This window comes from Heterostelium album, assembly GCF_000004825.1.
Source record: "Heterostelium album PN500 unplaced genomic scaffold PPL_contig9, whole genome shotgun sequence".
Classification (NCBI taxonomy): domain Eukaryota; phylum Evosea; class Eumycetozoa; order Acytosteliales; family Acytosteliaceae; genus Heterostelium; species Heterostelium album.
Genome location: NW_008805086.1, coordinates 314804 through 333566, shown reverse-complemented (window position 1 = coordinate 333566; position 18763 = coordinate 314804). Strand labels below are relative to the sequence as shown.

The 18763-nt window shown below is 33.0% G+C and overlaps 9 protein-coding genes across 9 annotated transcripts; 8 read left to right on the top strand and 1 right to left on the bottom strand.

Moving 5' to 3' along the window:
- Nucleotides 1-68: 68 nt before the first annotated feature.
- PPL_04303 (class I SAM-dependent methyltransferase) lies at nucleotides 69-1259 on the top strand (the record flags this gene model as incomplete). The annotated part of the gene is made up of 2 exons (XM_020575208.1): nucleotides 69-286; nucleotides 362-1259. The coding sequence occupies 2 exons, from the start codon at nucleotides 69-71 to the stop codon at nucleotides 1257-1259; spliced, it is 1116 nt and encodes a 371-aa protein (XP_020434728.1).
- A 243-nt stretch (nucleotides 1260-1502) lies between these two features.
- cog1 (COG1/VPS51 family protein) lies at nucleotides 1503-5177 on the top strand (the record flags this gene model as incomplete). Its single annotated transcript, XM_020575207.1, has 7 exons — nucleotides 1503-1837; nucleotides 1913-2626; nucleotides 3197-4086; nucleotides 4153-4292; nucleotides 4365-4724; nucleotides 4820-4950; nucleotides 5147-5177. 7 exons carry the CDS (start codon nucleotides 1503-1505, stop codon nucleotides 5175-5177), a joined length of 2601 nt encoding a protein of 866 aa, XP_020434727.1.
- Nucleotides 5178-5707: 530 nt separating this feature from the next.
- Nucleotides 5708-6037, top strand: PPL_04301 (uncharacterized protein; the record flags this gene model as incomplete). The annotated part of the gene is made up of 1 exon (XM_020575206.1): nucleotides 5708-6037. One exon carries the CDS (start codon nucleotides 5708-5710, stop codon nucleotides 6035-6037), a length of 330 nt encoding a protein of 109 aa, XP_020434726.1.
- Nucleotides 6038-6285: 248 nt separating this feature from the next.
- Nucleotides 6286-7990, bottom strand: PPL_04300 (uncharacterized protein; the record flags this gene model as incomplete). Its single annotated transcript, XM_020575205.1, has 3 exons — nucleotides 6286-6349; nucleotides 7538-7595; nucleotides 7969-7990. The coding sequence occupies 3 exons, from the start codon at nucleotides 7988-7990 to the stop codon at nucleotides 6286-6288; spliced, it is 144 nt and encodes a 47-aa protein (XP_020434725.1).
- A 236-nt stretch (nucleotides 7991-8226) lies between these two features.
- On the top strand, nucleotides 8227-10710 carry PPL_04299 (uncharacterized protein; the record flags this gene model as incomplete). The annotated part of the gene is made up of 3 exons (XM_020575204.1): nucleotides 8227-9990; nucleotides 10073-10299; nucleotides 10656-10710. 3 exons carry the CDS (start codon nucleotides 8227-8229, stop codon nucleotides 10708-10710), a joined length of 2046 nt encoding a protein of 681 aa, XP_020434724.1.
- Nucleotides 10711-11017: 307 nt separating this feature from the next.
- Nucleotides 11018-12538, top strand: pprA (Protein phosphatase; the record flags this gene model as incomplete). Its single annotated transcript, XM_020575203.1, has 5 exons — nucleotides 11018-11221; nucleotides 11476-11606; nucleotides 11693-11861; nucleotides 11960-12271; nucleotides 12362-12538. 5 exons carry the CDS (start codon nucleotides 11018-11020, stop codon nucleotides 12536-12538), a joined length of 993 nt encoding a protein of 330 aa, XP_020434723.1.
- A 325-nt stretch (nucleotides 12539-12863) lies between these two features.
- Nucleotides 12864-13179, top strand: PPL_04297 (uncharacterized protein; the record flags this gene model as incomplete). Its single annotated transcript, XM_020575202.1, has 2 exons — nucleotides 12864-13132; nucleotides 13176-13179. The coding sequence occupies 2 exons, from the start codon at nucleotides 12864-12866 to the stop codon at nucleotides 13177-13179; spliced, it is 273 nt and encodes a 90-aa protein (XP_020434722.1).
- Nucleotides 13180-13697: 518 nt separating this feature from the next.
- Nucleotides 13698-15893, top strand: ercc4 (DNA excision repair protein 4; the record flags this gene model as incomplete). The annotated part of the gene is made up of 1 exon (XM_020575201.1): nucleotides 13698-15893. One exon carries the CDS (start codon nucleotides 13698-13700, stop codon nucleotides 15891-15893), a length of 2196 nt encoding a protein of 731 aa, XP_020434721.1.
- A 2039-nt stretch (nucleotides 15894-17932) lies between these two features.
- udpA (nucleoside phosphorylase) lies at nucleotides 17933-18715 on the top strand (the record flags this gene model as incomplete). The annotated part of the gene is made up of 1 exon (XM_020575200.1): nucleotides 17933-18715. One exon carries the CDS (start codon nucleotides 17933-17935, stop codon nucleotides 18713-18715), a length of 783 nt encoding a protein of 260 aa, XP_020434720.1.
- Between the last annotated feature and the right edge of the window lie 48 nt (nucleotides 18716-18763).

Below are 18763 nucleotides of genomic sequence, written 5' to 3'. Positions count from 1 at the left end.
ATTAAACAAGTACAAACTAATTATTTTTTTAAAAATTTCTTTTTCTATAAATTTGTAAAATATTTAAAATGGAAGAAAATAATAAACCAAGTATTACAGCAGGAGTTGCAAGAACATCAGTATTGATTGCAGGTGGTAGAACTTTGGCAACCAATTCTTTCATTAAAGAACAATTGAAGATCTCTGAGAAGCTCGACGAATCATTGATTCCATACTATGAGAATGTCTACAAGAAAGAACCATGGTCTTCAAATGTGGTAAATGATAAAATTGCAACTTATGACCCGTGAGTTTAATAATAAAAATGATAATAAAAAAAAAAGATAAAATAGAGATTAATAATCTTAATAATATTATTTAGATATGCTTATTTCTTTTGTTGTACCAAAGAATCAACTGAAATTCTCTTGGATATAGCGGAAACTTATTTAAATATGATTCCAATACAATATGTTAGAAATCATATTATGAAAACTATTGCTGCAAGGAAAGGTTTGGATTGTAAAACTGTTGAAGAACTAAAGAAACACTTGATTGATAATTGTACACCAATTCAATCACTAAGCATTATCTTTATGGATTCAATGGAATTAAGACTTGGCGTCAGAAATAAATTCATTGATGACTTTATTCTGAACAACATGAAAGATCCTTCGATCCTACAATATGTGATATTGGGAGCAGGTCTTGATACACGTGCTCTAAGAATGCCATTTGCAGAAGGTTCAACCGTTTGGGAAGTTGATTTCCCACAGACTTTCCAATTCAAAGAGATGGTTTTGAACGAAGCGGTCAAAGTGATTCCACCTATCTCCAAAGCAAAACTCCACCGTGTCACAAGCAATGTCTTGGAAACCAAACAATGGATTTCAAGTCTTGAAGAAACTGGATTCGATAGAACCAAAAAAACAGTCTGGATTTTGGAAGGTCTTGTCAACTACTTGCCAAAAGAGGATGTCGCCGTGTTGTGTCAAGCGATATCGTCGGTCTCTGCCAGTGGATCATCGATGGTCATTCAATCCATTGGAAATCAAGGATTCTTTAGAAAGATATTTTCAACAATGGTACCATCGCCCTTGCAGGACGAGTACAAATCAACCACTGACACACCATGTGACTACATCAAAGATTGTGGATTTACTGACAAAGTCGAGAATAACACAGAAAATGATCTTTGTTCAAGATATGACTATCGTTTATTACATTCTTTCTTCTCAATGGATACTGACTCTATTATTGCCACTGGATACAAGCCATAATCAAATACAACATCATACCAACAAAGCAACAAAGCAAACAAAGCAAAAGCTAACCACAAAATTGACAATAACAAAAAATTAAAAATTAAAAATTAAAAATAAATTGTTAATTTCAAAAAAATTTGTGTAGTTCAAGTTTATTATTGACTTGACTTACATTGCTTTTTCCTTTAATAATATCTAATTATTTAATGATCATATATTATTATTATAATCTATGATGTCAATTAAATAATTAAAAATATGTCAAATTATAATAATTATAATAATAATAATAACAACAATGGTAGTAGTCTACCACATTCAAATTCATACAATGCATTAAATCAATTAGCAAGCTCATCTTCATCCTCTTTTACTAATAATAATAATAATAATAATAATAATAATATGACTACTAGTAGTAGTAGTAGTGGAAGTAGTTTATTATCTTTAATTCCACCATCATTAATCAAACAATATGATAATGAAGTGGTACAGATGTTTGAGAGAAACATGCCTGATCAAATGAAAACAATAGAATCAAATACAAGATATGAAATCGAAGAAAAGAAAAGACAACTTAGAAGATTAATAGGGTAACTAGATCTAAAATAATATAATCTAATCAATTACTAATGAATATTATTTAATTATATATATAAATATTATAGTAATAAATATAGAGATTTAGTAGAAGGATCAGATTCAATTGTAAAGATGAAAAAATCATGTCAATCAATACAAGATAATATAAAACAGATGCAATCGGGGCTAAAGTCATTCAGTGAGCGACGTCTACGGAACAATCAGGTCATGCTGGAATCATCGACATCGACAACAACCTCGTCGTCGTCGATGGAATCTGGCAATCTTAATATAGCGATCATTTCAAAGTATGCCAAGTTCCTCATTGAGATCAGTGAGAGAATATGGCGTGCCATCGATCAGAACGAATTCTTTGAGGCTGAAGTACAGTTCCTCAAAGCGAAATACATCTACTCGCAGCTCACCACCAGTGGCCAGCTAGTCATCGAACGACTGCCAATCGTCTACAATCACTGGCAAACCATAGAGCAATTCCCATCGAAAACAATTCAAAGTGCACGTGACTTTCTTAAGAAACAACATAATACAAGCAATAACAACACTAGCAACAGCAACAACAACAACAACAGTAACAGCAGCAACATATCAATTGAACAATATATAGGAGCACTTTCCACATTGATTCTCTTTGATAACTATACTATCAATCAAACGATGAATGAGTTTCTACATATTAGATTGTCACAGCTCGTCAATCAGTTGGATCGTGCCATCAAACTAGAGTATCCAACAAAGTTAAGTATACATAAAGCGTTGGAGTCGATCAAGACAACGATATTGTATTTGTATTTGATGTTCTACCCTGGTAGCTTGTCAATGGAAGATGACGGCAATGCTAACAGTGGCAACCCAAAGCTGTCGTTTACGTCTTCGTTGTTGGAGATTTCATTTACTTGGAGTACACCCTATATCAACGATGTATTGGTATTCTTGGATCAAGTGGAGAAAGGATGTGAACGATCGAGTCAATGGGAGAACGACGGTAGTTGGCAGAGTGACTTTACAAAGAAACACACTCTCTCGTTGGACTATATCCATCAAAAGTCTGTCGAGTGGATCGAGCTGGTCGTTGCCAAGATCAAGCAATTGTCGTCACAGCTCTTTAGTCAGGTGAAGTCGGCAAAGGAATTGTCGCTGCTTCGCTCCGAGGTGTTTGACGAGCTTGCCAAGTTTAAGCTGCCGGTCGAGCAGCTGTCGCCGACCAGCAGTTGCAGCTGGGTGTCGCTACTGCATCGCGTCACCAACCGTGCCGACTGCTACACGATGCTCATCGACATGTTTGAAGAGCTGTTCTTGCTCCGCGCCGAAACCATCATAGAGTCGACCTTTAACAATATCAACCTGACCAGTTTACTCGCCAGTCGGCTGTCGGCGATGCAGCAGGAAGACAAAGACTACTCAGAGTATCTCTGGTCGTATCACGACGATCCCGTAAAATCGATAAAGAACAAAACCAATGGAATCACACCGGTTGCCGAAGCATTCCTTTCGCATCTCTCACAGCTCTATACCAGTTGTATCGGTGACTTTCTCAACTTGTTCCCCGCCGACAAGGAACTAGTGACAGTGTCGTCAAGCGGTAACTCGTCGTCGTCGTCGGTTGGTGGTGTCACTACACTGACATCACCCACCAACAGTAGTAAGATACTCTCAAAGAAACAACAACAATCTCATGCCAAATCGATAGTAGAGCGTTACGAGATGAAAGAGAACGAACTAAGAGAGTTTATGAGAAAATCATTCTACAATTCCATTCGGTTATTCTGTCAAAACAATCAACGATCAATTAAATCATTGTATCAAAATAATATAAATAACAATAACAATAATAATAATAGTAATAATAATATTAATAATGGTAACAAAACATCATCGTCAGCATTACAAGAATTACTATTCATATCAAAACTATCGAAATTATTCTATAAGCATATACTAGTGAATCCTAATCAATTCTTAGTACCATCAACAAATACAAATACATCACCATCCTCTATTACAAATAGATTAACAACAACAACAACATCATCATTATCACCAAATTTTAATAACAATAATAATAATAATAATAATATTGAATCATTAACAAACAAAGTAGTTGATTATCTTAAAGAAGTATATTATATTGGATTCATTGTATGGATAGAATCGATATTACCAACACACTGTACATCATTACAACAAAGATTAAACAATGAATCATGGGATAACTCACAACAATTAACAAGATCATGGGAGAGTATGTAAAAGTATTATTATTACAATTATAAACTATAACTAATTTTTATTTATTTATTTATTTTAGAACATTTGATTCAAGATGATAACAACAGTACTGGTAGAACACAAATTTACATGCCATATCAACCATCACATTTTATACTATCTTTACTCTTTGAACTCTCATTAGAGACTAATAAGATTAGTTTTAATACTCTTGATAAGGTATATTCATTTATTTGTACAAATATCAAACATTAATATTAATATCAATCATTAATTTTAACATTTAAATAGAATATACAAAGATATCTATCTATATCATTGGCAAATAAGATCTATAAGATTATCAATAGTTTTCTGAGTGAGAAAGCATCAAACTTTATTACAATATGTAAAGAAGGTTATCTTCAACTATATTTGGATATGAAGTATCTCAATGTTGTACTCTTTGGCAATAAGAAACTACAGCCAATTAAAGATAACACATTCAATACTTCAAAATCATATTATTATAATAATATTGCAACAACGACAGGTGCTAGTGTACCAACACTTACTTCACCAGCATCGACAACCACACCAACAACGACAACAACAACAACAGAACCAGAAATGAAAACAATGTCAGATGTTATAAATTTACTCGAAGAAAAGGTAATATTATATGAAAGAGAGATATAGAAAAGATAAACGTATATTAACTAACCATTATAATAATGAATACAATATTATTATTATCATTAAAAAAGATCGATCCAATTGATCTTATATTATATAAAGAATATGTAAATAAGTTTGTGGAAACATCTTATAACAAAACAACAACATTGTTTGGTGGTTTCACCAAGGTGCATAGGTCAATAATCAAGAGTGATAATTCGTAAGTAGAACCACCTCTAAGGCATTCTTAACAAATTAGCAATACTATTCAAAATTTCATTATTCATTATTTAAATTCACCCACCTATCTATCGAACCACCTTAACATAAACATAAACACTACCATTATCAATCAATCAATTAATCAACCAATTAAAGTGATTCAATCAATTTTATGATTATTATTATAATAATAGTTTGGAATCATTAAATATATCTATGTTATAATATATCTAGAGATGGAGATGTGTCACACAATCAAAAAGATATTTCACAACAAACACACACACATAATCATACCACATTCTTTTAAAGTTCATTTTTGTGTTCTTTGTGAATTTTGCTTGTAAAAAAAAAAAAAAAAAGAATATATATATCTCAGATTGTTGTGAAGATTAAGTACTTTGAAAAGCTCACCACACCACCACACATTTATTGTTTGCTGCAAAAATAATAATGATAATTTGGTTTTTCGGGCACAGTCCAAATATAAACGTTTATATTTGGAAAACGGTTAAATTTAAATGCACCAAAACTCTAAATTTGTTTTTGTTGTTTATTAATACCACGATTCAAACAAACTACACACACACACATGCACTTACTCATAAAGCTTCAAAGCCCAACCCACATATCCCATTGATCTGGCGTCGCACCCGGGCTCTTTCTAATCCTTTTGATTTTACTTTATTAGGTATAAGTCCAACGCGGCTGTCAAAGCCTCGAATGGGGTGGTCAACACAGAATCTCCCAATATAATGCCGCTTGCTAAATCGACCGTAAAGTTTCAAATGTTCTCAGTGGAGTCTATTCCTATTGTACAGCAGGCTGTTGCTGCGTCTGCGCTCTCTCCCTCTGGTGGCACGCCCAACCTGGTTGGTGTCTCTCAATCGAAGAAGCAACAACAGAATTCGCCATCAATCACTTCACCCAATGCCAATAGACCGCTATCTAATACCCAATCACCCGTTGTATCCAGTAATACTGCTGGATCGAAAACCTACTCATTGATGGAACAGATGAGTAAGAAGATTCAACAAAACATTCCATCTGTATTAACAAACATTGGAAAACATCAACAACAATAACATCAACATTAATTTGAGAAACTTGACCCATTAGAAAATTCATCCAAAAACTCAATAAATATGAATCTATCTTACTCTCTATGTAAAACACTCCAAAATCTAATATCTAAAGTATTTCTAAATTATGAGTTCTCATATCTGTATATCTCTCTCAGTTAATTCTTTCTCTAATACTACAAAGCTGAACTGAAGTGAATTGAGTTTTTGTTGTTGATATTGATGTTTTGTGATGGTTGGAAGAGCAATAATCAATAAAAAGCAATCGCTTTGGAGTATTGTGAATGAATCGTGTTTGTCGTTGTAGTAGTACTCCTATCATACCAAAAAAAAACCGTAGCACTTTTTTAAAAGTGTGACCATAAGAAAATGAAGAACAACACAACTGCACACCCACTCACAGAGTTTGAATACTAACTGTCAAACAAAAAACTATCGGTCATGATAAATGATGAAAAAATACAATAACAATAACAACAACATTTGATTTGATTATTTATTTTTTTGGGTGCTCTGGGATATCAGTTTGTGGATGAGTACAACTTTTTTTGTTTTTTTTTTTTGATCACTGAAAATTTTCTACATGTTGTAATTTGAAAAGTTGGCACATGTACACAACGACAACGAATTGCAATTCGATAACCAAAAAAAACTTAATTCTCTCTAACAATAAACTACCAAGCAAATTTATAAAGACTAATTAAATAGTTTGTTGTGTGAATGTGTGTGAGAAGTCAATCTCACATCTTTGTGACTTAAGTGGAAGCAAAGAAAAAAAATCATTAGTGTAAAAAAGCCAAACAAACAACACACTCTCAATTTATAAAATCAAATTGATCATTATATGGGAGTGTGTGGAGGGGTGATCAAAAAAAAAAAAAAAAGAAAGTATTTTTTCATTCCTTTTGTAAATCATTGGGAATTCACTTTAAAAAATGAAAATGAATTGAGCTTCCTTTTTTTTTTTCATTTATTTTCATAAATATGTTTTTTTTTTTTTTTTTAATTTATTATCTTCCTCCCCATTAGCATAATTTATGATTATATTTAAAACACCCCAAATTTCCTTTCATGGCAATAATGGTAAAATTAAAATACTCTAAAAATTGATGAACACCCAAAATAGGGATGGGGTGTTTAAAAAAATAAAAAGCTTAGTAAATAATTTCATCTTAGATGAGTGTGTGGTGTGTGTGTGTTTGTTGATCACCATCATCATTAACATCACCTATAATTATTTTACACTGACAATATGATAATTGTGGTAGAATTAATTAGAAGTAGGTGTTAATAGTGGTGACTGTGCCAAGGTAATAAAAGGCGATCACAGGATGCTTTCCCACCATTAATACCACTTCATTTATAAAAACTTCACTTCTTTAATAAATAACTCCACTTCTCTCTCTCTTTCTCTTTTAATATTTACATACATACAACAATCAATCAATCACACAACCAACAAACAAACAAACACTTAAAAAATATTATCTTGTATAAATCTACCTGCTACCTCCAAACACCAACTCAAACTCCCTATCTAAACTTGCAACAACCAACATACCTATCAAAAACCAAAATCAATCAATCAATCATACCTACCAAACATACATAACATAAAGCATACATATAAATAAATAAAAAACATTCATTCCACATAATTTACTTATATATAATATTGTGACACATTGTGTTGTGTTTTGTTTCGTTTTAGCAGTTTGGATTTGGAAAAAAAAAAGTGAAGTGTGTATTGTAATACCAATATAAAATATATATATCTTTATATATATATATATATCAATACCTATATTACTATCATCAATCAATTGATACCGATAGCTTTTTATTGAACTTTAAAGAGTGTAATGTTTATTTGTGTTTGATTCATCTATTTTCTCACTCACTCACTCACACCCTCCTCCACCTCCATTACTTACTTATATCTTGTCTATCTTCCATCTTATCTTCAAGAGTTTTAATATTTTATATATCACAAGTTTCCATACTTATCCCAACTTCCACAAAAGTTTTGTTTTTTTAAAACCAAACAAACCAATAACCAAACAAAAATCCATTATATATCTTATTTATTATTACCTTTATTTATAACTTAAAAGTCACACAACTCCTAAATTCTTTTCGTTTTTTGTCTTTTTTGACTTGTATTGCTTATTACAACAACAACAACATCAACAATGGAAGATATTTTATTCTCTGAATGGATCAATCACTCCAGTGAGGTGAACAAGGGAAATCCACAAGAGTTGCCAGACAGTCCATTACTCGGTGTCGCAATGGACTACAACATTCTACACTCGAATAAGAACAGCAATTCGTTGGCTGTGCTCAACCACTCGGGCGGATCCACCAGTGGCGAAGATGACGACTCCACTCCCTTTTCTCCATTTGTTTACAACAGCTTTTGCCAGAGCCACTATACAAAAAACTTGATTCCATCTCCTCCCGTCCCAGAGGAAGGCTATCCAAGTCCATCGTCGGTATCGTCACCACCACCCTCCTCGAGCTACACATTGTTCCTCGACGAGCAAGACACCACATTCATCTCTGAGTACATTGAAAGTAGCGGCTGTCAACCACAACAACAACAACCATCCATCTCCAATCAAATCACGCAAACCATTAATATTCAACAACCACAACAACAATTGTCCGAGTCTGGATCCTACTCTGTACCATCGTCACTAACATCCTCCCCATATATAACCTCGACTTCCTCCTCCTCCTCGATTGTGCCAACCTTCCAGTCTGGCTCACCACAACCACAAAGAATACCAAATATAGACGAACAACACCTCCAATACTATGAGCAACAAATCGAATTCCAAAAAGCACAACAAGCTGCTTACTTTTCTCAAAATCAACAACAACACCTAGTTAATTTCAATAACGTTCACAATAAGATTCCCATTGATAATAGTAACCAATGTCAACAATACCATCAGCCAACCAATGTATATATACAACCATTATCACTCTATGATCTTAATAATACCATCAAATTACAAAACAACCAGCAACCACAATATTATCAAATCTCACAACATCAACTCCAATATCAACATCAACAACAATTCCATCAATCCACCGAACAAACACTTGTAGTAAAGAAAGAATTCACAATGTCAACCGATTTCCTTGAACAACAAAAGTTGGCTCAAGAAAAGCTTCTCAATAATAATGTCATCGATCAAAAACAATACTGTCCATCGTCCTCTGCCACCACAACACCATATTCATACTCTCCAGAGCTAACATCATCCACTCCACCACCACTCACTTCATCGTCGTCTGTACCAACAGTTGCAATATCAGCAGCAACACCAACCACCACCACCAATTCTCAATCGGCATCAAGAACCAACAAGAGTGGCAACAAACCAAGAAAGCTCATTGAGATCTGCGACCTCTTCATCAAAGAGTATTCCAATGCAGCACTCCTCGGTAACAACCAAGTGTACATCGACCTCTTTGCCATGAAGCACGGTGTCGACCTCACCAGAATGTACTCGATCCTCCACGTGATGAAGTGTATCGGTATCATCGATAAGCGTGGACACAACTCCTACCACTGGATCGGATTGGACGCGATCCCAGCCGCCATCGAGGCGATCTTTCACAGCACCACCAACTACCTCACCGGAAAGCCCGAGTTTGCCTGTGAGAAATGTAGACAACGTGAATCTTCACAACAACTTCACCAACAACATCATCAACATCAACAATCAACTACAACCACTCCAGATCAACAATTGAATCACTCCGATGAATCCGATTCAGATGACTCTGAAATGACCGAAAGTTCACAGACATCCAATTCATCAACAACTACAACCACCTCTAAAGCAGCAGCAACAACTCCAACCAAACAACCACCTACCATTGCCTCACCAAAACTATCACATATTTATAAACAATTTATTAAACAGTTCTTTTTACATGTAAGTATTATAGTAACAAGATATCAAGATAACTATTTATATTAATCTAATATAAATTTATCAATGTTGTTGTTATTATTAGCCAAATGTATCGTGTAAGGATGCCAAGGAGATGTATAACATTCAATTGACAACAGCCAAGTCTAGAAGACTCTATGATATGGCGTTGATCTTGGATAGCATCAACCTGATTACCAAAGACGATGCCTCAAAGAACAAGATTCAATACTACAAATGGCAAGGAAGTCCAACCCTCGATGAACTCAGACAATCATCTTGTCTGATCAACAGCAACATCGATGATGATGAGTGAATTAAAAAAACATTCTCATCAATTCGATGATAGCTAACCACAACTAACAATGCTCTTGCCACAATACTATACCAATCATTACATAATATATATATAATATAACAATAATATCATTACATCAAAAAAACAAAGTTCAATCTTTGTTTTTCTTTTTTTTTTTTTTTCACACTCTAACTTAACTTAACTTATAAACTATTTATTTCTTATTACTACTACTATTATAATAATAATTATCATTCTTTCTTCCTTCTAACCAACAACAAACAAGATAAACAAAATTTAAAAATAAAAAAATATAAAAAAAAAAGAATAAATAAATCTATAAGATTTGACATTAATATATAATAAATAGAGAAAAGTTTGTTAATTTTTGTTATCTCACAGTTATTTATAGATTAGGTGTATAAATATCTATATTTTTAGAAAGAGTTGAAAATATAACAAATTACAGAGTTTACAGATCTATCTTTTTTAAAACTAATTGATTAATTTAATTTAAAACTTTAAATAATTGTTCAACTCGATCAATAAATTAATAATTTGAGAAGAAAGTAGATAATAGACTGTTTTAAATAAATAAAACTACAATCAATCTGCTCTGTTTTTTAAACAAAAATTAAATAAAAAAGTCGATTCTATCACCCAATTATAATTGGTGACATTTTTAATTAATGATTTTAAGTTCACATATAGAATAATAGTTATAAAAAAAAAATGTCGGAAAATAGTGATATCAACAACAACAACAACATTGACAGTGATCACGATGATAATGATAACAGCAATAATAATACAGAGATAGAGAAATCTGCAAATGTACCACAGTTGGACTATGTAGAACATGATGAAATATTAGATCTTACAGGACAACCTCATGACTTTATTGGTCAAGGTTATTCATTACCAGAGACATTAACTGTATGTACAAATATAATCATCTAGATGATGATTTACATTCATTTGTATTAATAATATTATTAAACATCCATTTAGGATATAGATTTAACAAATGATAAAATAAAAAAGATTGAGAATATATCTCATCTATTAAGTTTAAAGGTAATTAAAATAGTGTTCTATTATGTTTGTTGTTTGTTTGTTTGTTTGTTAATTAATTAGATGTTCTAACTAACAACTTTTTCTATTGTTATTATTGATAACTATAATAAAAGAAACTATGCCTTAGACAGAATCTTATAGAGGAAATCGAAGGTGTTGATACTCTAGTTTCATTGGAATCGTTGGACTTGTACGACAATAGAATAAAAAATATTAAAAACTTGAATAATCTTCATAATTTAACGTATGTATTTGGTTTGTTACTATATACATATTAGCAATATATATAACTAATGAATGCATTTGCATTATTATTATTATCGATTACAGATATCTTGATATATCATTCAATGAAATCAGAGGAATTGAGAATCTCTTTGCAAAAGAACTACCAAAGTTGAAGGATCTCTATCTTGCTAACAACAAGATAACAGAGATCATCAATCTAGATCAATTAGATACTTTAACAAATCTTGAATTAGGTTCAAATAGATTAAGAGTAAGTAATAGATAATTGCTATTATTAATCAATACTACTACTACTACTACTATCATCTATTTACATTAATTAATAATCATTATCATTATCATTATTAGGAAATTAAAAATTTAGATAATCTAACAAAGATTGAAACATTGTGGCTTGGTAGAAATAAGATTACAGAGATAAAGAATATTTCACATATGACACCATTGAGAATCATGTCGATACAATCGAATAGACTGACAAGAGTTGGTGATGGCCTTGTCGGACTGACCAACCTAACTGAACTGTATCTCTCACACAACGGTATCACCGATATCGATGGTCTGCAAACATTGACACAACTTCAGATTCTCGACATCTCTGCCAATAAGATTAAGAAACTGGTTGGCATCGACAAGTTGACCCAACTCGAAGATCTATGGGTAAGTAGCTCTCAACAACAACAATATTGTTGTATTATATCTAAAATAAATGACTGACCGACAATTATTATCTATACTATATTATTAAAGTGTAATGATAATGAATGCGACGATATGGATAACATAGAACAACAGATTCACAAACAAATTCAAGTTTTATACTTTGAGAGAAATCCATTGGCTCAACACCAACAATATAGAAGAATATTTATCAATATGTTCCCACAACTTAAACAATTGGATGCTACTTTAGTTAAAAGAGTATAGACCTCCCAAAAGATAGATAGATAGTGGTTAATTAACAAACATACACATTACTATTTAATATTAATTGAAACAAGCCGAACTACAAAGATAGAAATAAAAACTCAACTTTGTTGTTTTTATGCACCTCTATTTCTTGGAATTTGCATACATGTTTTCCAAAGTTTTGGGAACATCATTTTTAATATTATTTGTCAAAAAAAAAAAAAAAAAGTAGATAAATAAACAATCTTCAATCTTTATCTAATATATTTATATATATATATACTTATAATATGAATGAATGCTTTAAGTTGATATTTAATGAATAATTACAACAACAACAATAATGACATTAGATTTTCATCGACAAGTATTTCAATCATGTTTTGAGAAAGATGGTCTTGTCGTTATGGCAAAGGGTCTGGGTTTGCAACATGTTATACTTGCATTCCTCAAACTCTACTCTGATAGCGATCATCTGGTACTCTATCTTGATCCAATCAATGATTCTCTACAAGAATCATATGTATTCTACACAGAACAACTATTGGCATTCGGTGTAAACTATCAAAATCTACCAACATTAATCAATCAAGAACAATCTGGTACTTCAAAGTAAATAAACAACATTAAATCTATATCTATCTTTTATAACTAGTTAAACATAAAACATAAACTAATATATATATATATATAACAAATGATATATAGGTTAAATATGTATAAAAAAGGAGGATTCTATTTTGCGCCTGCATCTATTTTCATTTTGGATTTCCTTACGAAACGTTTACCCTCTCATCTTATCAGTGGAATCATTGTTAACAATGCACATAAACTGACTGACTTGTCGTGTGAAACAATGTTGATCAGGTTGTTCAAGCAGACCAATAAGAATGGTTTCGTAAAGGCGTTCACTAGCGATGCACCTGCGATGCTCGGTGAGATCTCAAAGGTACAACGTCTCTTGAAGTACTTGAATGTCAGTGCACTCTATTTGTGGCCGCGATTCCACGCGTCCGTATCGCAGGTGCTAGACAGTCACCAGCTGAATCTCATTGAACTCTCGATACATCCGACACCGTCGATGCAAGCCATCGAGAAGTCACTGCTCTCCACCATCCAGTCGGCACTCGGCTCCATTCAGAGGGGCAGTAAGCTCGGTGACAACCGATCGATATCGATGGACGACACTCTTTTCAACTCTTTCGATTCGATGCTACATCAACAGTTGAAACCGATATGGGGTGATATCAACAAGCAAACCAAACAAACCATTGGCAACATCAAAGTGCTGCGGACACTTTCAACATCGCTTCTCGCCTACGATTGTATCACCTTTTTGAAACTATTGGAATCAGTTGCCATAACCGAAGCTGAAGATGAAAACAGTTGGATTCACACTGAAACAGCAAACACTCTATTTCGACATGCAAGAGAACGTGTATATATACAAACTAAACTTAATTTAAACAAAAAAGATAAAGATAAAGATAATCATAGTCCTAATAAGAAACAGAAAACAACAAAAGATAATAAAGATAAAGATAAAGATGATAATAATAATAATAGTGAAGATGAATCAACAACATCAACAAAAAATAATAATAGTGACAACAATGATAATAATAATAAACAATCACAGAATATATTTAAAAGAGAATTAATATTAGAAGAGAATCCAAAATGGAATCTATTACTTCAGGTATTGGAGGAGATAGAGGATATCAATAGAAAACGAATGGATGAACCTGAAAATGTTTTGGTAATCGTTAAGGATGAGAGAACCTGTCAGCAACTACAAGACTATTTGAATATTGGTGGATATGATATGTTGTCGAATCGATATGATAGATTATATCCACCAGATCGTCCAACAACAATGCCACCACAGCAACATCAAAACAATCGATTCAAGTATAAGAAGAATAATAGTAATGGATCCACGAGTAATAGTAATAGATTCTCTTATCGAAGCAAACAGATCAATCAATCCAATCGAAAGCAAAAGATATCGGAAACCAACTATAGAAAGAAAGTAGAAAAAGACAGTGCCGGTAACTCTTTGTTTTCCATGGGCGTTTCAGTGATTAGCAATGGCGGTAACATGTTCATTCCGAATCCAAAAATCATATCCGATACCGTTGCAGACTATGAACTTGAGAATAACTTCAATGCCGATGACCTGATGGATTTCTATGGTATACTTCACTCACCGCATGTAGTCATTCATCCATTGGACCAATCACTATCCATCCTCAATGAGCTACGCCCACGTTTCATTGTTATATATGATCTCGAGATAAGCATCACCCGTCAGATTGAAGTGTATCAAGCGGAAAACCCTGCCATCCAAATCGGTGTCTATCTACTGTTCTATGGAGAGTCAACAGAGGAGAGGAAATACCTTTCGGTTCTCAATCGTGAGAAATCATCATTTGAGAAACTGATTCGTGAGAAAGCAAACCTTGTTGTCGATACTTCCACGCATGTAGATGCAGCCGAAGCCTATAAATTGCTGGATCCCGAGAGTTCGACAAGAGTGGACTCGAGATATGGTGGTATTGTGCGTCGATCCCTCATCCCCACGACCAATCCCAAGATAATAGTCGACTCTCACGAGTTTAAGAGTTCTCTGCCGGTGGCACTTCATGGTGCTGGCTATGAAATCATTCCAAAGCGTTTGACAGTTGCTGACTATGTAATCACTCCGACACTCGCCGCCGAGAGAAAGTCCGTTCCCGATTTGATTGGTTCGTTCCAATCCGGTCGTCTCTACGCACAAATCGAAGCAATGGGGCGTATCTATAGGAATCCACTGCTACTCATTGAATATGATATTCAACAACCATTCATCTCACTCATTTCACCTGAAGAACTGGCGTATACAACATACCCTCGATTCACTCTTTCTTCAAAACTCATTATGCTATGCCGATCATTCCCGAAACTCCGAGTGCTTTGGTCGCGATCCGCTCACTCCACAGTCAACATTTTCCGTCGACTGAAAGAACTCCAACCGGAACCCGATCCTCAGAACATCGATGAATTGACTGAGGAAAGTGTCGCTGGCAATGGAGAGGATTCCGAATACAACTATGGTCCACAAGATGTACTGAGAAAACTTCCTGGCATTACAGATCTCAATATTAAGCGTGTGATGGATGGTGTCCAAGACCTGCATGAACTCTCCAAAAAGTCGCAAGAAGATCTTCAACAACTGTTGGGGTCGGAAGAGGAGGCCAAACAACTCTTTGATTTCTTTAACTTTACGATTAACGACGCTAAATCCCAAGCGTCATCAAGCAACAGCTCGTTCACCTCCTCCAAACCATATTACAACAACAACAACAACAACAGAAAAAGAGCATCCTCATAACAATTGAAGACCACCAATCATCTTGCACTTTTGTAAAAAATAAAATATCTACAATTCTTTGCAAAGCTCCTACTAAATTCGATTGCTTCATAAATTGACTAAAAAAAAAAGAGCAAAGTCAAATGTTGTCAAGATCAACGTTTTGTGGTCAATAGGCTCCACATTAAACCACCAAATTTTCAACAAAAACTTGCATTGTTTTTAACAACAAAGAAATCAATTTTCAATTTGGTTTTGTGTGAAAAAAAGACCCAGATTATATCTGGGGCCTGGGAATGGATCAAAATTTAAAAAAACATAAGATTGATTAAAAAAATATGCATATTTTTTCATAATTCTTTTCATTTTTTTTATATTTTATTTTTTTTATTTTAGACTTTCTTTAAAAAATTGTTTTTTTTTTCATCTGATCATATTTTTTTTTTTTACCCCCAACTCCTTATTCCTGTTTAATTTCATAAAATAGATAATAAATAAAAAGTAATAGAATAGTTTTGATCAATACACAATATAAAAGACATATATGATCATTTCGACCCTTATTTGTAACAACAATTTTTTGTGCAAAATTTTTTTTTGACGAATCTTTTACTTTCCCCGATACTTTTTAAATTCGTTATGTTAAGCAAGTCGCTTACAAGATAGGAACAAAATCAAAAACAAACTTTTTTTTCATTCATTTCACTTTCATCTTATTAATCATAAATAATTTAGTAAAATAAACAATAAGTTTGTAATTATTAAACTTTGTCTTTTTTTTTTTTTTTAATCACATTCAACTTCAATAGGACGAATTATTGTTCGAGAAAAATAATTAAATGTCACTTTATTAAATAATACACGCCTTTTTGTCACAATCAAAATTCTCATTCTCACCAAACAAACTGTTTATCAAGTATTATTTGTAGATTTTCAAGAATATGACTGATGGACAGATGTTTGCTTCATTTGTGCCTGTACACAAATAAACTTGGATAACAAGTGATAATATCTTGATATTCATCATGTCACAATCAAACACCACACACTCTCAGTGATCACACAACACACACAACACATTATCATTTTTTTTCTTTTTTTCTTTTTTAATTTTTTTTTGCCAAATTTACAACAAAATTTATACAATTCGTTTTGTTTATTAATACCCAATTAACTATTCTATCTTATCATAAAAACAAACTTAATCACATAATAAAATCCAAATTTAGCAATAGGAAGTAGAAGTGTATATTTGTTTAACAACAGCGGCAACAAAAAAATTAAAATAAAAACAGCGACAACAAATAAACACTATTCAATATTTTTATCGATTAGCAGGGTTATCAGGTAGATATTTTTATTTCCATACCATTAATATGTTAAACCTACCAATTAATAACAACGATACATTTCAAACAACTATAAAAAACAAATCAAAAATCAATACTCTCTCCAAACTACAAAACGATCCTTCATTAATTTAACAGACGATAGTCTTTTTGTTTTTATAAACCTAAACCATTAGAAATAACATTTATAAAATTTATATTATAAATAATAATAATATTTAAAGAAGACAAACTATAAGATTAAAAAATATTATTAAAGTGAAATAACTCCTATGAGTTTTATCTTGGCATCATCAAATTACATTTTTGTGAGTCGTCATTACATTAATATTAATAATGAAACATTGTGTAGCAATAAACGGTTGCTGTTGACTTTTTTTTTTCTTTTACATATTCGATCTTCATATGTTTTTATTTTATTAATAGATCAAAAATTGGTTTAATATTATATCATTTTATACTAATATATTTTTGTTACTATTATTATTATTATTATTATTATACAGTTTGTAAATACCAGCTATTTAGGTTCCAAGACAGTAAAACATCACCGATATTCAACCTAAATATTTATAATTGCATTGTTTCAAATATTTGTTAAAATTGAAAAAGTGTCGAAATACAACAACAACAAATTAATATATATATAATCCAGAAATATAGAATATTTATTCCCAAAAAAAAAAGAATCATAATATATAATATAAAAAGATGGAAAAAACTACACCAATTTGTTTATTGCCAGTCGGAAAGTTACCACGTTCATGTGTTGTCGTTGGTGATCCAAATCGTGCCAAATTGGTCGCCGAGAAATTGTTAAAGAATTCACGTCCAGTCTCTATGGTCAGAGAGTACCACTGTTACGTTGGTACCTGGAAGGATACAGAGCTTTTGGTCATGTCACACGGTATCGGTGGTGGTGGTGCCAGTGTTTGCTTCGAAGAGTTGATTCAAGCTGGAATCACCACCATTATTCGTGCCGGTACAGCCGGTTCATTCGATCCACGTTATCGTGAGGGTTCACTCGTCATTGCCACTGGTGCCGTCCGTAGCGATGGTGTCTCCGAGGGTTTGGTCCCACTCGGATACCCAGCGATCGCCGACCACGAGGTCGTCCAAGCTCTCATTGACTCTGCCAAGCAGATTGAGGGTGTCAATTTCGGAACTGGTATCATCACAACTGTCGGTCACTTTTTCGATGGTCCACTTGGAAATCACAATAAACTCTGGGCAAGATCACGTGTTCTTGCCATCGAGATGGAAGCATCCATTCTTTTTATTATCGCCTCACTCCGTGGTATCCGTTCAGGTTGTTGCGTAAACATTGACAACTATATTTTTGAAAGAGAACTCACCGAGAAATACGAACCAAATCGTGATGTTGTACACCAAGGAACCTATAGAATGTTGGAAGTAGCTTTGGACTCTGCCAAGTCACTGCTGGCAACTTCACCTGTGCCAGCTCTCAATGGTACTGCAGCTCACCAACAATAAATAGAATTTAAATTCAATATATATAGATAATTAAGTGTTTCTTCTTGT